A 17869-nucleotide genomic window follows, 5' to 3' on the forward strand; every position below is an offset into this window, starting at 1 on the left:
TCGCCACTCTATCATAGGCCTTTTCCAGATCCACGAACGCGCAATAGACCTTTTTGTTTTTTGCTAAAAACTTTTCGGCTATGCACCGCAAGGAAAAGACCTGATCCGTACATCCCATTCCCTTTCTAAATCCCGCTTGTGCATCCCATACTTTTTCATCTGTTTCATTCACAACCCTTTCAATCAACACTTTCGCATACAATTTACCGACGACGCTGAGAAGGCTTATACCGCGGTAATTTATGCAGTCCTGCCGTGACCCTTTTCCCTTATACAACGGCACGATTACGGCTTTGCACCAGTCTTCCGGTACTTGCCCATTTCGCCAGCACAAATTGAAAAGGCAGTACAGCTGGCTAGCCACTATACCCTGTCCAGCCCTCAGCATCTCGACGGTGATCCTGTCATACCCTGCAGCCTTACCTAATCTCATACTTTTCAGCGCTTTCACTATTTCATCCATGCTTATCTCACTTTCATCGACATTTATACTACTCTCAATGGAAGGTGCCGGATGTTGTACCTGCACTTCCTCTCTTTCAAACACACTTTCAAAATACTCTTTCCATCTCTTTAACACACATTCTTCTCCATTTATAACGCTCCCATCTTGACTCCTGATTGTGCTCAGCTCCGAGGGAGAAATTTTTCCTCTGGCTGTTTTGATGGATTTCCAGAAAAACTTAATGTTTGACTGGAAATCTTCAGTGAGCCTCCTATCAAAATCATCCTTTCGTTCTTCTTTCTTTCTAGACACAACTTCTTTCGCTACTGATTTTAATCTTTTATACTTCGTTCTTGCTTCCTTTACCTCGTCATCCGTTGCCTTTTGAACCTTTTGGTTAGCTTTTGTTGCTAACCAATCCAACCACGCTTTCTTCTTTTCTTGCACAGCCTTTTGTACATCTTTATCCATCCACACATTATAGTTCTTTCTTCCTTTCCTTCTTTTAGCTACCCCGCACACCTCAATAGCACTATTCACGACCCCTTTCTTAAAAGTCTCCCACAAATTCTCAATCACACCTATCTCTTCTATGCCTTTAAAACTTTCTTTCAGTTTCTCTACATACTCATCTTTCTTTTCCTTTCCTTGTAGATTTTCCACTTTTATTCTGGCTAAAACACTCGTAGGCTCGGCCACTCGGTGGCGCCATCGTTTAAAGAGGCCACGTATTCGGGCTATGACCAGGAAGTGGTCTGTGTCGAGACCAACACCGCGGTATGCCCGAGTGTCAAGCACTTTCTTTCTCAGTCTTTCATCCACAATTACAAAATCAATCATACTTCTAGACTCACCCTCATCTCTTGTATACAAATGGATCTTTTTGTGTTCAAACATTGTGTTGACCACGGAAAGATTCCATTCCAAGCATACTTCAAGCAGACTTCTCCCATTGTCATTCACTCTTTCGTCCCCAAACGTACCCAGAACTCTTTCATACCCATCACGCTTTACTCCAACCCACCCATTAAAGTCCCCTAACATTACGATCCGTTCATTTTCTCCGCATTTATTCAAGACCTCTCTCATGCTATCCCAAAATTCCTCTCTCTCTTGTTGGTCTTTTAATGACCCACCTCCGCGCAGATCCGTCGGTGCATAGACCCCAAGGATAAACAAGCGAGTGAGTCCGACTTTCAACCTAATCCAGAGGAGTCTTGGGCTTACACATTCATGCTCCATCACACATTCAACCATTCGAGAGGAAAGGATCACACCAACTCCCTGACAGGCTCGGCTGGTTTGGGGGACTCCCGACCAGTATGCCGTGTAGGGTTCATGTACCATGGTGTCACACCCTTTCCTCTTGGTTTCATTCACGCACAAAATATCTATGAATCTTTCATCCATCATCTGACATACTTCATCTACCTTACCATCCATTCCTCCTCTTACATTCAACGTAGCAAAGCGGCTCTCCATGGGCCGCTTTTCGCCCCCGCGAGAAACGAGACGTGATGGGTGGCGAACCACACCGCCGCCATTTTTGTGAATAAAATTTTTTCGGTTATCCATTGCGTTCCCACGAGTAGCTAGGGAAAAGTTTGTCCACCCTGGCAGAGCCCCGCATGCCAGGGTAAGGCTGGCCTTATTCTGGGTCGCCCGGTCCCAGGGCAATATGGCACGCTTACGACTAGGCTTGCCCCTAGCCATGCATCCATCCGCGCGGCAGACGTTGGATTGGCGGGGAGGGTAGGAATAGGGAAAGGGAAAGGATAGGTGGTGTGAACAAGGAAGATTGGTAAGTTAGAGTGGGAAAATAGGAAATGTAGGATATTACCACCCAGGAGTGCAAGGGATAGGGCAGTAATAGCTAGGGAAGCCGGGGTCGCATACCCGTATACCATACCACAACTACCGGACAGGTAAGTTGGGATGAGTATCCCAACTTACCTGTCCCATGACCCGGAGTATTGCTCTTCAAAAAAAAAATGTACCATAATATACGCATGCCATAAGAATAATTAAGTCTCATTGTAACAATTAAGTTCCTTCAAATTACGCCTATTTTTGCTCTGTAACCAACAGGGACTGTTCTTCAATTAAGAAGTATTCGAAGTCATAGTAATATTTTCATGTAACAATAAAGTGATAACCCCTCAAGTTACCCGCAGTACGCTTTTTAACGCATAATTTTTTAACAGAATACACGCATGTCCTAGGAATGTTAAAGTCTTCATGTAACAATAAAGTGATAAACCCCTCAAGTTACTCGCAGTATTGGTTTTCAACGAAAAAGTATTCGATTAAATGCACACATGCAACAGGAATGTAATAATTTTCGTTTTATAAGATACACAGAAAGCTCTTATTATCCAGGTTTATTTTTGTGAAAATAGCCTTGCTTTTAACGTTAAATTGTCGACAGTAAAAAGCAATTTTTATTTTTTATTGAAAATGGCATGTCCCCACGGTTTCCGCTGCCTTATAACGGAATAATGCACGCCACCGTAGTAGCGGCATCACATAGCTCTGCATTGAGGAAATAAGATGTCACTCATCGTTTGGCGGCGATGCCTAGCGGATGCGCTCCTGTTCTGTCACTCTGAAGCACTATTTTTACTGAAGGTGTGCTTTACAGTAAAATGTTTATTTGTAATTTATTTAAAACAGATGCAATGAAATATTTTTTTCTAATAAGTTTCGTAGTGATAATTATTGAATTACGCTTCAGCCTGTAATATCCCACTACTGGGCATAGGCCTCTTTCCCCATGTAGGAGAAGGATTAGAGCTTAATCCACCACGCTGCTCCAATGCGGGTTGTCGGATATATTCCCTACTACGAGTAACGAGCGCTATCAGGTTTACATGATAACAACCAGGACCGACGGCTTAACGTGCTCTCCGAGGCACGGTGGGGAGACCCCACAAGGACTGCACAAACACCCAGACCACGGCAAACACCTGTATGGCCAATACAAATGTTTGTCATTGTCATTATTGAATTAACATTTTAAATTTTGTATCAAGCATACATGATTTGTCGTTATAGTTTCATAAATATAATTAAATCTAAAACACAAGTTTCAAATAATATCTAAATGTAAAAAAAGCAATTAAATTCTTTTATCACAGCTATTATTCTTTAATTATTCTGAGTTACAAAATCTATGAGTCACGCTCACATATTGTATTCAAGCTGATTGCACAGGATAACGTAATTGACATGTCATGACCAGTTACGGTCACAAAAGGACAAGAGATTGTAGAAAATTTGCCGTACCGATAATGTCAGTCCGGCAAATAGGTTTTAGGGTGACCACAGGCCGGGTGCGGTCGACAACTAGCGAATGCAGATGTTACAGAAAATCTCTTGTTCACAAACGAGATATATCACAAAGAGTTGGCGGTGGAAGTTATAAAGCGGTTGTAACATCACTAAAACTTGTGACATGAGGCAATTCCCTTTTATGCGGATAAAAGTACGAGGTAATAAATTCTATATGTTGTAATTATCGAGTCATTTTATTTTTAATTATTTCCTAAAAATATTCCTTAGGAATAAAGTTTTTGCTCCTGTTTCAATATATAATTTTTTTTATGTGCAGTTAGACTTGTAAACGATGCTCGATTTTCATACGATTTTCCAAAATATCTTTAGTTTCTTATTATTTTATAGTGATATTTTTATTTTAAACATTAATAATTTATGTTTTGTTAGCTTCACCAAATTTCAACACTAAAAAAGGATTTCTACTTCCAATAATAAAATTTAAGATTTGACAATTGCGAACGAAAATTTAAATGCTTTTATTAATTTGTCTCGTTCTTTGTAACGAGCTAGCATTGTGGGATGTAGAAATTATATCTTATGTTTAAGTATTTGCCCATTTCTCCGCAGAGATATTGTCAACTGAAATATAATTCTTTGAATAAATTAAATATGTAACAACGTCGACAGTTTGTTATAATTTTATTAATCACCCAGTTTAGTTGTGTTATTGTAAAAATCAATAAAATAATTATAACAATAACAATTTTGTTTATTAATATTTCAGAAAAAATAGTATTTATATTTAAAACCAGTTTTCCAGTACAAATTTTTGTTTGTAAAAATATTTTGTAATTTAGATATTTAAATACACAATAAAAATGTGTAAGAGTATGAGTGTGTTATGTACATTAGTATAATTGTCTATACATATATTGCTTATGCTACTACTGATGATAAACATATATGATATCCTTTAATAAGTAGGAGGGTAGCGAAGTCGAAGTCAATTTAACCTTTACAGAAAAATTATGGCCAGATGTGGTTGAAACAATATGTATTGTATTGTATTGTATTGTATTGGGCTCGATTTTTCGCATTTAGACGCAAGGGTGGTCCATTGTGCGTGAAAAATGGGCTGACTAGTTCAGCCAGCCCAGCTCCTTCCAGAAGCTCAGAAGCCTCCTGGGGCGTTCACAGGCTTCTCGGAGCGTCCTTATTTCTTTAAGAATGGTAGCCCGGTGTGCGGCCACTCCCTCGCATTCCAGGATTACGTGGGCGGCTGTTTCTTCAGCAGCCAGACAGCCCCTGCAAAGAGGGCTGTCTGTTGCATTCATGATGAATAGTTGGTGATTAAGTGCTATATGGCCGGTAATCGTGCCAACAACTATTCGGATGTCCAAACGGTTAAGACTGAGCAGTCGGCACGCTAGGTGCGGTGATACTTCCTAAGTATCAATTTAGACTGTCTACAGCCGGTTTGGTTTGCCCAAAGGGCATTGTGATTTGCACGTGTACGTTGCCTTACCCACGAGCGCAGTTGTCCAAAAGGTAGCGGCAGTAGAATAGTTGGGCCGGCAACCTTTGTATTGGACCCCTGTCTTGCAAGCTCGTCGGCAGCATCGTTACCGTGTGATCCACTATGTCCTTTTATCCACTGGAGGATTACCTCATTATTAGAGGCTAATACTTCCAGGGTTTGATGACATTCGTATATAAGACTAGAGTTGACCGAGTTGCTCCCTAGTGCTTTAAGTACAGCCATGCTGTCCGACAGAATACGGATTTTGCAATCCCTAAAGCCTTTTGACAGGACGGCGGTGGCTGCATGGGTTATCGCAACACATTCACATTGAAAGATGGAACTGTGTTGGCCCAGCGTTAGTGATAAGTTGATATTAAGGTCTTGTGAGTACACTCCGGCACCGGTGCCAGACCCCATTTTGGAGCCATCCGTGTAAATGCGGACCTCGCGTATGCCGGATTGGTCTCTTTCAGCCTCAAACGGTTGTATATGGTACTTTCTCTCGAAAATATGTTGTTGAAACAAGATAATACAATTGTTAATACTGAAGCTTAATATTAATTACTAGCGAACCCGGCAGACGTTGTCCTGCCCGGAAAACAGCTACCAAATTTGATAGCTTACATACCGATAGCAGCGCCACCTACCGGGTCCAATTGAGATAAAAACTAATATATCTTCTAAGTTAGACAAAATTACAGATGTTTACAAAATTTGGTAAAAATTGATTCAATAGTTTCAGAGCTACATACAGATAGCAGCGCCACCTAACGGGTCCAATTGGATAAAAACTACGATATCTTCCAAGTCAGACAAAATTACAGATGCTTAAAAAAATTGATAAAAATTGGTTCAGTAGTTTCGGAGTTACATACTGATAGCAGCGCCACCTACCAGGTCCGATTGAGATAAAAACTACCCTATCTCCCAAGTTGCACAAAATTATAGCGTGAGTATGCCCACTGCTGAGCATAAGCTTCCTCTTATGTTTTCCACGACGATCGGCCCTGTGCAGCACGCATCCAGTGGCTTCCCGCGACCCTGACCAGATCATCAGCCCACCTCGTGGGGGGCCTGTCAACGCTGCGGCATCCAGTACGCGGTTGCCACTCGAGAACCTTTCCGCCCCTTCGGCCGTCGGTTCTTCGAGCTATGTGCCCTGCCCATTGCCACTTCAACTGTTCAATCCTTCGAGAAATGTCAGTTACCTTGGTTCTGCTACGGATCTCCTAATTTTTTACTTTAATTTTTAAATAAATAAATAAGGCGTGTATTAATACCCGCGTTGGCGCAACAGTTACAGCCATGGATTGTACCTGTTGTGCTGGCGGTTGCGGGTTCATTTGTATTGGCCATACAGGTGTCTGCCGTGGTCTGGGTGTTTGTGCAGTCCTTGTGGGTCTCCCCACCGTGCCTCGGAGAGCACGTTAAGCCGTCGGTCCCGGTTGTTATCATGTACACTTGATAGCGATCGTTACTCATAGTAGGGAATTTATCCGCCAACCCGCATTGGAGCAGCGTGGTAGATTAAGCTCTGCTCCTTCTCCTACATGGGGAAAGAGGCCTTTGCCCAGTAGTGGGATATTACAGGCTGAAGCGTGCGTCTTAATAATACACATGACTCGGTTTCACTGCCAATTGCGGAGTCAGTCCACTGTCGCAGTTTTATTACACATGTATTTTATTCATATTCAACTCGGTTCAAGATATACGATTCCATTTTTTTGTAGTTTATAAAATATATCTGTTTTCAATTTCACCTTCATAGTAGTGTAAACTGACAGATTTCTTTAATAAAGAATTTATTATTTATTTATTTATTTACAAAGCATTACACAGAAAATAACAATTTTATAGTTATAGCAAATCACAGGTTTACAGTTTTATTGTACAGGTTCTTTATTAATTTACATTAACAATTAAAGTAATTAGATACTGAATACGTTCGTCAAGAATAACTATCGTTTACCTAAAATCGCTTGCAGTTTCTCTCAAAGATAGGATTAGAAATGAGATTATCCGTGAGAGAATGAAAGTAACCGTCATAGCCCACAGAATTAGCAAGTTGAAGTGGCAGTGGGATGGTCATCTGTGTCGCAAGACCGCTGGCAGTTAGAGCAGACGGGTGTCGGGGTCCTGGAGTGGAGACCGCGTCTTGGCAAACGCAGTGTGAGACGTCCTCCGGCCCGTTGGACCGACGATCAACGCAAGATTGCCGGTGTAGGCTGGATGAGGATTGCAGAAAACCGAGATGTTTGGTGCGAACTTTGGGAGGCCTATGTCCAGCAGTGGACTACAATAGGCTAAACTGAAGACCTAAATTCGAACCTCGTCAATGTTGATGGAAGTTTAATGCATAGGCATTAGGCACATTGATAAGGCTTCTCAAAAAAGAAATAGTAATACTTCTAACCTTATAACCAAGAATAGTGGCTTGATTACTTCAGTAATTACTTTAGTAATCAAGCCACTATAACATTTAACTCAAACAGTGTACCTAAATGAGAATATTGAAATATTAATAAAGCACCGTTTGTATTTGTCAAATAGGTCTGTGATATTCATGTACAAACAATGAGTAGACTTATAGGTATATCCTTAAAAGCTGATGTTAATTGAATTGGCTGTAGATTGCTGGCCTTCGGTGCTGTAATTGTGTTAGTTGGAAACAAGTTAGGGCGCGAATTCTGTGTCTAGTCAGTGAGCCGATTTTTCACACACCACCTAGCGATCCTTATGAACTTTGTACCTATGCCTCTTTGTTCAGTCTTTCGTAATAATACCTTTATGTTTCAATGCAGGGTAAATGAACGTACGAATTTGTTTATTTGTTTTGAAATTGATTGATCGCTATAAAATGAAGAAAATATTAAATGAATATTTGATTTAAGAATATAAAGGTCTTAAAATATATAAAAACGTAGAAAATGTACCCTTATCCTTAACTGGAACGATACCTAATAATAAATCATAAATATTCATGTAAAATGGTAGAGTCAAATACGCATAAATACGTTATTCAAGTGTTCATTAATATGCGCGTACGAGAAGCAGATTACGTATCACAGACTTTGTAAAAAACATGTAAAATTGAAAATTTTATTTGCTGGTTAAAATGCACGTATGCTATTGAATTAGTTCGTAACAAGATAACGTGTTGGAAGGAATTAAATTACGCTCTTTAAATGCACGCATCCAGTGAAACTTCGATTATTGCTACTTTAATTTACAATGGAATTTCTTGATATAAAAGTTTATTTACTATCTTTAATATTGTGTTTATTGGAAAATACTCTACAACAAAAGAAAACATAAAACCCAAAAATCCCTTTAATATATAATTGCGTGGTGGATTTATTGGCTTGAATATTTTATCTAACAATTAAAGGATAAACAATAGGAAAAAAACAATTATAAGTTTTAGGTAATCCTATTACCGGAATGTCTACGAGTCGTAGCTGGCCGCCACTCTGGGTATAATTCACTTTATCCATATTCAATATCAGTTGATGCGACGGAGAGCAAATAGAGCGACTCAAGTGAGAATTATTATTGGATAAAGCTCGCTTCATTTCTCCTTGTCTTTTTTCAATGTTCATCGAAGCGTCATAATTTACATGTTATGTTCGATATTGCGTTCATGAGACTTATATTGTGTTTAGACTTTTATATTTTATTTTGTAAGTGATTTAATTTTTTACATATAGTGTACATGTTTATGTGCTTTGTGTGCGTGCGTGTTTGGGTGTTTGTTTGTGTATGTGACTGTATGTAAAAGTCAATATAATTGATAAAAACAATACGTAACATAGTAATTTTTTGTTGTATTTTTATCTGACTTCAAAAAAGGAGGTTACTCAATTCGATCGTATATATAATTTTTTATGTATGTTCGGGGATAACTTCGTCGTTTATGAACTGATTTTTATAATTCTTTTTTGTTGGAAAGGAGATATCTCAAGTATGGTACCATAATAAGGAAACCAGGATCTGATGATGGAATTCCAGAGAAATCGAGGGAAACCCTCGAAAATCGTAGTGGCGACTAGTTCGTTTGTTGATTTTTTTCGTCTACTTGTCGATGTAATTGAAGTCGATTTTTTTCGTTTGCGAGCTAACACAATTATTATACTTGACGAGCTACTGTTAGTCAAAGGACTTTTCTCTCATACACAAGAAAACTGATGGTTTTGCTCGTTTTCTGAAGTATGGTGGAAACCTCATGGATAAACAAACAAACAACACTTTCAAAATCGGTAAATAAATTTTAAAATGAGATTTTGCCGAGATTCTTAAAAATTCAATACACTACAGACAAATAAATTCTCTATTTATAAAACGAGTTAAACAACATTATAAAAATATCAACATCTCGTCGGTTGAATGCAACATTTATCTGTCTATCTTAAATCCAAAACAAATACTCCGAAATAGTAGAATAAACGGCGACGTATATCAATTGAATAGAAGTGTGCTTATTCCGGTCACGTGGATGTGGCGGCGTTGGGAGGCGAGACAAATACATAGTCGGTAGCAACACTTATTTGCTCTCTAATTTTGTTACCTTATCTAATCCTAAAGGATTTATTTATCCATTTCAATACATACATTTTAAGCTAATTATTTTTCTTTATAAATATTTATTTACATTTTGAGATAATTATTATTTTTAAAAGTATAAGTTAGATAAAATGCACAAGGATATTAGTTGATAGAAAAGGTAAGTAAATAAAGAATGAAAATATTCAACACATGCTTTATTTAAATAATTAAAATTCCAGTGACATTATTAATATAATGAAGCAGTTATAAACTACAAAATAATTATGTTTGTGTTATATAAAAATATTTGTTCATATATTGGCCTGTCTTAACATATTAAAAAAAGAATACGCTGATGTTATTTTCTGTGAACAAACGGGAGTTTTATTTCGTAATTCGTTTTTTTTTGTAAGTAAATTAAATGTTTATAAAGAGTTTTACAGTTGTTCCAAGCATTGAACATTATCAAAATTTCCAGCAAAGTTTTATACTAATAACCGAAAGCTACGTACAATTTTGTGTACATAAAAACGGTAAAGACTTAATTATCTACTTTTAATAATAATATTTAAAAAGAACATTTATAAGACTTACTTTAGAAAACGTTTGCACAGACACTTCTTCGAATCCTGGTGCTATAAGTGGCAATGGCCTGAGAGATCTTTGCATGATAAGGACTAGATAGGGTCGTATCATCGAACTAGCATTCCAAAACGGTATGTCCCAACAAGCGTAGCAAATGGAGCTGACCTGTTGAGTAAAGGAAGCTAAATCTGTTACATTCCTTTAACTTGCTGTTAGAAAATAACTAAATCATATATAAAAAATGCCAATATCGCCAGATGGTCGTAATTGGATTTTAGATTACTTATATTTTCACTTTTTTTTTATAAACCATCCCTAAAAATAAAATTAAAATAAAATAAAACAATAAAACATCACAAAACTTTTTGTTTTTTTTTTTAAATAAAAACACAGATAAGTCTAATAAACATACGATCGAAGTTGAGACAATTCTTTGAATCCAATACGTACTAAATATTAGAGAAATACAATTAATTGCTCATTACTAACCTTTATTGAGAGTAATGTACATAAATAACTTGGTACGAAAATTAATATTACTGCACCAATACATAGAATAATTAGAATTGCGTTAAATTCTCCATTTTCAAATTTCTAAAAACAATAAAAACAATTTTATATCATTAATTATTGGTTTACCTGTTAAGAAAAGTTGATGATAAAGTAAAAAAATATATAATTTAAATAAAATATGTAACCTCGGTCGCCGAGTAAGCGCTTAGACAAACAACCGGAGCACAAATTTTTTGTTCGAACAACAGCAGTTTCTTATAAACTCCGGAATAATGTTCTACTAAGCTATAAAAAATAATAAACTTTAGTTACACTATTGAAACAAGGAGTAACTTTTCTCTACTTAATTTTAAAATAAGTACTTTTTTGTTCACTTTAAACTATGTACAATATTTATGTAAAATATTTTGACTTAAATACATATATGACAAAGTTTATTTTCTCAAATTTTTAGTTTTAAGATTTTGCTAAGTTATCTTTAACACATTTTTGACTGATTTTATTGGATTGTGATTTTATATTGTTCGACACACTTTATATTAAACACTATTATTCTAGACAAGTTGTGTAATAGCTGTAAACCTGCTTACACCAAATATCTCTGCGTTGTATAATTGTACGCAGTCTATCATCTGAAGCCCGAGCTTAAGATTTTTATAAAAAATACATATTATATGCTATATCAATGTGACAGAAGTCGTTAACATATCCTATGTTAATGATTTTACACTAATTATATATTTAAATTTAAATCAAGCTATTAAATTTATGAAGGTGTGTAAATAAATTCCTGACTTTTTGAATTTCCTGTTTCGTAACTGAAAACAAACTATATACTGTTCAAATGAACTTGATCTTTAAGTTGGTTCCTGGCAACTTTTGTAAAAGCCGCGCCGATTAATTTGTGTTCCTCAGCCTTTAAGGCAGATGATCGCGTGTATTATAGAAAAAATGAAAAAAGTGAATTTCAAGTGTGTATCATGTATTGTTTTTTTTTAGCCTAGAAATACCACCATTTGAACCAAGACTAAGTTTGATAAATAGTATGGTGACTCTTCACCATTAATTTCAATAGTAAGAAGTGGTTTCTGAATTTAATTGCGGCTGTACAAGTTGTAGAGACGACAAACTTTCTGGACGCCCAGTTAATGTCGTTGTATTAAAAATAGTTATTTTTTTTTCTAACATCTAAAAGCCTTTAATTGTATGTACAGAAATTAACTAAAAAATATGTATGTATAAACTATGTGCAATTATTTATTGTATTGTAGTATTACTTATAGTATTGTGTAACAAAGTTTGTTAAAATGCTCTTGACATTTGTTTGTTTGGCTATAATTAAGAGTACTGAATTAGCATTACTGAGCATTATTGAATCAGAAAACGTATGATCCTTTATTTAAATGTCTGCAAACTACTTGCGTATTCATTGATTGATGATGTTTAATAACTTCCTTCATTCTGCTTTTTATTAGCATGTCGAAATAATCTTTCTTCTTTTTGTTTTGTGTTGGATGTATTCCATTCATTATATCCTGAATACATAGTATGATAATATCAGCTTTGGCCATTATTTCTCTGATCCATATGATTTGAGTCACGATCATGACTAGAAGTCAGAAATCATTTTAGTAAGAACAAAAAAATAAAAATAAATAAATAATCCGGTCATAATATTAATTAAATAGTGCATTGATTTATTTAATGACGCAATAAAGCACTAATTCCAAAAATTAAGAATGATTCAAACAGTCTTTCTATAAATATTATATTTGATAAAATACTCACATATGTAATTGAACGCGTATGCAAATACACACATATTTGAGAACATAAACGCTATTTCGTAAGTTGGCGTTAATCCGAAATCGGTATCGAAAGCCCAGAATGGGAACAAAAGGGGTCTTTTACCATCACTAGAGCTATTTGAAACAAAATAGAATAGAAGAGCGAAAACGGCAAAAGCAATCATGCATGCAGCGATACCACCGGTAAAAATCATAGCCAATTTGCAAATTTTACGTGTTTGGATCTGACTGTAAAAAAAAGTTTTCCTAAAAAAAAATGGAAGTACTATTTTTTAATATGTACACTGTAAAAAAAATTTGTATCACTAAGGTATTAATAAAAATACTATCTAATTTTTTCATTATATGAGACAAAGAATTCTGAAATCTGACAAGAATGAAATCTGTGAGTAGAAATAATAATAAAAATTGTCCTAGTGGTCTTATGAAAATAATGTTAAGAAACAATATTTCACTATTAATAGTGATAAACAACTTCATTAACGTTTTTGTCTTTTTAAATCTATCCCGTGCCGTTGCGAGCATATTTAAGCCCCTAGTCTCGGTTATTATTACAAACTCCTGATGTCTCGATCTTTTCTTTTGTATAGACATTAGATAATTTCTTCATTAATAGGTAAGTTAATTCTAATCTCCTAAAAGCGATCATGAGGATTAAACTTTCATTTTTTCATATAGCACAATAAGCTTTCATCTAACAATAGACCATTTATCAATTTTTTATTTAGTTTTTCATTGATTAATTTTTAGTTTAAAGTTGTACTTGTATTTTCGACGATAAATACTTGACCTGTGTAGTTATTAAGGCATCCTACTTTATTAAATTTATTATTATTAAGTAAAAAAGGATTTTACCTGTGTTTTCCCCCTTTATTACAAACATATGAAAAATCTTCTTTCATGCTACGTTGTAAGTAGTGATAATGAACACGTTGAAACTTTGTACAGGAGAGTATCAACAGCTTGTATGACATTACAAAGAAGTAAGTTCCCGCCTCGGTTGTGAATGGTATATCAAAATTACTTATACCATGATAAATACTTAACGATAGAAGTATTTGTGCGATAACTGCACAGAGTGCCATAAAAATCTTAGGGACGTGTCTGAAAGCATATATTAGATGTAAATAATAAAGATACAACTATACCTTAAAGTATTTGGTAAAATCACAACGTAATAAGATAAAATGGTAGTTACGTCCATTTCGGTATCGGGGCATCTAGAACTTGGAAATACTTTAGAAGAACAAAAAATTTCTCGTGAAATTTTTGAGGATCAATAATTCCTCTAGCATATTCTTCATATTCTTCGTCAGTTACATCTTTCGGAATTATCATGTTTAACAGTAACTTTAAAGCGGCTTCGTTCTTTAAATCAAGAACGTTCTTAACTCTCGTACGTTCTTTAAATACTGTTTGTTTCCTATTACGTGTATTCTTTTAGCAATAGAGATTTTTATTTAATTCATAGAAGTAACTTATATAATTTACTACAAAAATATGTATTTCATTATTTAAATATGAATAAAATAGAACAAAGAGTTTTTTCAATTGCGCATATGCATTACAATTGAAATTAATTTTAAATAAATGTTTTAAATTTCAATAAAAATAAATAAATAGCTGTAGAAAATTATGACAATTTGTAATAAGGCAACTTAATAGTAGTTGTCGTCGTTACTAGAGTGACAATTTGTTGAAAAGTCTTGTCTTTTATTACTAGCCCTCGACATTTTCTAGGTCATAATTTTTAGTTCCAAATAGCGTTTGCCGCATCGCCTTGAGCTGTGACGTGCACACTTAGCAACCTAGGAAACACACCTATCGTTCTTACTGCTTTTAATTTAAAGGCTGTTTTCCAATAAATTACTAGAACACAATACAAAGTGTTTATGAAATTGAGCTTCTTTTTCTGACATTATTTCATTTGATGAAAGGATGACGACTTAGTTGATTATAGTAAATTACTATTTTAAATCTTTTAGACTTCTCATTATTTTTTATAACTATATTAGAAATAATCGCGGCATAAGGAAGGCATAACATGGACACAGAAAAAATTGAATTTGATATTGTTTTAAAAAATTTGCAATAAAGTTATCAAAAACTAATTTAAATAATTGACAGATGTGTTTCACTGTTAATTATTTAGTATTAACATGAGCTAATTGAACATTTTAAAATTATAACAAAATTTTGCTCCTAGAAACACAAGAATTATTAATCGAAAGCTTACAACTCCCGAGGCGCAGCTGGTTGCAGTTAAACCTTAGCTTTATGTTCCGGCGCTTCCATCAGAGACTTAATTATTATGTTACCTGCGAATTTGCTGCATTACCAGCTATATTATACAGGAGTTAATAAATAATAAAAAATCTTCAGACGATGTCGAACGTTAAGGTTCATAGATATTTTACGCGTCTTTATTTACTTATTATGTTTCACTCATTATAGTCCAATCATTTTAGACATTTTAAACCCATATATGCGGAAAAATTGCTAGTGAGCTTAAATTTTTGTAAACATTTTTATTACGGCATTGTAATGAAGGTGTGAAAAATCATATATATCACATTGATATCGTGGCGGCTAAAACAGTTATAAATGTCAAAAAGTCACGAAAATCAGTTTTTCGGAAATATCGCGTGATCTTTTGCTCGGAGGTCAATAAAAATCATTATAAAAAATTGTTTGTCGTAAAATTATCTACGAAAAATGCTTCTTGCATTTTCTGTGAAATTAACCGTTTTCGGAGTGCTGAGAAAGTGATTAGAATGCACTCACATACGGTATTGTATACCGTAGACCAAGGCGTAAACTTTATTGCTTTTTATACATTTTTTTAAGTGTCCTAAAAACTTCTATGTGGTACTTGGGCGTTTTGTTAAAAATAAACTTATATTATAGAGGTTTTGGAACTCAGTAAAATCTACTATATTTTATACAAACGACCTCTACTGGTCCGTATTTTATTACTCCGAGACCCGTCCCTTTATACCTGCTACTGCCTATCGGACTGAGTTTAGTTCAGTTGAAAAATATTTCTTAAGTGAAAATATATAATTGAGGAGTTGCACAATAAGAGATCACTTTAAGATGATCTAGTTTGTTGTTTATTGTTCATATTGTGATCTTTTTTTTTTCAAAATGATTCTGCCTGACTAACCAGTTTTTTTATAGATCATCTATCATAGTCAGTCAAAATCAAAATCAAAAACAACTTTATTCAAAAATTGCTTCAAAGGTACTTTCGAATTAATTATCATTTTACAATTAAAAATTTTAAAGTGATTACTATTTTTAATAGTGAAGCTACGACAGAAAAAATAAATCGGCAAAAAGAAACTTAACGAGCAGTTAATGTTTTGAAAATAATATATAAATTGTATTTTAGTACAAAATTAGTAATATTTTGTATGAAATACAGCGCCACTAAGTTCACATATTATCTTTATCAACTGTGTAATCCTACACCGAATAATACGTTTTATCTATTAATTTTTAAAATTAAAAATTGCAAAATTGTTTGTTGAATTTTATTATACATGCGAATACCATAACCCAGAAAGGAGACGTTTACTTTGCGCAGTTGAAAACTTGGAGTTACAATTTTGTTTACCTTGTCGTGTTACACTGCGATTGTTACTATTTTTACCAAAAGAATAAATATAATTATTGTTATAACTTTATCACATAGAACATATAGGTGTAGATTTTTCTTATATATTTCAGTTACCTATTAGATAGAACCAGATATTTGTGAATTTTTAGTAAATAAAGCACGTGAATTGAAATAGTCGAAGCTTAAACAGAGAATGGGACCGTAGGGTTTTCAATTGATAAAATTTGTCTTTAATACAATTTCATTCGTTTTGCAATCACAGAAATACGTAGTTGTTGTATACAATCAGGTACTCAAAATATCAATACTTCATGCTATGTATCCTATAATGAGCAGTGTTTTTATTCGCAAAAAAATTTAATATTTTAAAGTTAATTTTCTTGTAATGTTTTCCTTTTCCGAAATAATGAAATAGAATCTAGTAAATATAAACTTATTGTACCTTGAAATTTTGACTTTATTTATGTACTCTTGATTTAATTCGTGTTGACGCATTTTGATTTTTTTCCTCATTTCCAAAGAAACTGAAATGAATTTCAGGCTTTGAAGTATTCAATGTATCCAAATCATGCTTTCATTCAATTTCATTATGAAGTTTACGCGGCAAAATGAAAAAAATAAATAAACAAATATGGTCTAGGCTTTAGTATTAACTGCAGATGGCCTTAAAAAAATTTCAATATGTCTCGAATGCATGTACAGAATCGGATTTTTTTTACTATAAGTATAGATAATAAACGCTTCACACTCAACGGATTCCCCAGTAGGATTTTCTCCTGTGTTGGGGTTCCGGAAACACATACAAATACACAAACACAACGCCCAGACCACGACTAACATGTATATGGTCGGTACATATGTCTGTCGTGAGCGGGAATCGAACGCACGACCGCCAGCGCAACAGCCAGTGCTATTACCGCTGCGCTAACGCGTCGTCAAATAGATAAAAGTGTAAGAAAAAATTCGAAAGGACGTATTTATTAAAAAAAGTTTGAGATAGAAAACACAATTTCCTTATTTAGGATAGAAAAGTATGTTGTATACCTTTACGAATAAATTTGCATCGTTGTGTTTCCCTGTTTAACCGCTTTAATTTACCTCTATTTGAATTCAATCTCGTGCTTAATTGTGCATCACCCACAATCCGTGTTCAATGTCCGTATTCTCTAAACATTTCGTACAAATAGGTATATTGAGAGTGGGCAAAATTATTTAAAAAAATGAATTTAATAATGTATATAATTTATACCTATAAATACGAGTATTATATAAGAAAAGGTTATATACGTAATAAATAAAATTTTTGGGTTAGACTTGATGTTAGGAAAGTTCAATTAAGTGTAACAAGGTGGAGTTGAAAAATTAATGCTCGTATATTCAGTAATGAGCTGGCAGCGGCCAAACGGACACCGGCGTCCGGAGGCAGAGAGCGATTTGTGGTCAAAGTTACGAGTACCTTAGTATTAGCAATTATATTAATATGATACACATGTTCTCGCTCTACCTACTATTTAATTTGTCATGATTATTGTTTGTTTTATCTCTGTTTGAGCGTA

General features: G+C 34.6%; 1 protein-coding gene across 1 annotated transcript; it reads right to left on the reverse strand.

Moving 5' to 3' along the window:
• Positions 1-10096: 10096 nt before the first annotated feature.
• LOC123654858 lies at positions 10097-14029 on the reverse strand. Its single transcript, XM_045590719.1, has 8 exons — positions 13890-14029; positions 13547-13795; positions 12672-12937; positions 12306-12492; positions 11069-11168; positions 10860-10964; positions 10380-10535; positions 10097-10150 (listed from the first exon to the last, which is right to left on the reverse strand). Exons 1-8 carry the CDS (start codon positions 14027-14029, stop codon positions 10097-10099), a joined length of 1257 nt encoding a protein of 418 aa, XP_045446675.1.
• Between the last annotated feature and the right edge of the window lie 3840 nt (positions 14030-17869).

This window comes from Melitaea cinxia, chromosome 7 (assembly GCF_905220565.1).
Source record: "Melitaea cinxia chromosome 7, ilMelCinx1.1, whole genome shotgun sequence".
In the NCBI taxonomy this organism is placed as follows: Eukaryota; Metazoa; Arthropoda; class Insecta; order Lepidoptera; family Nymphalidae; genus Melitaea; species Melitaea cinxia.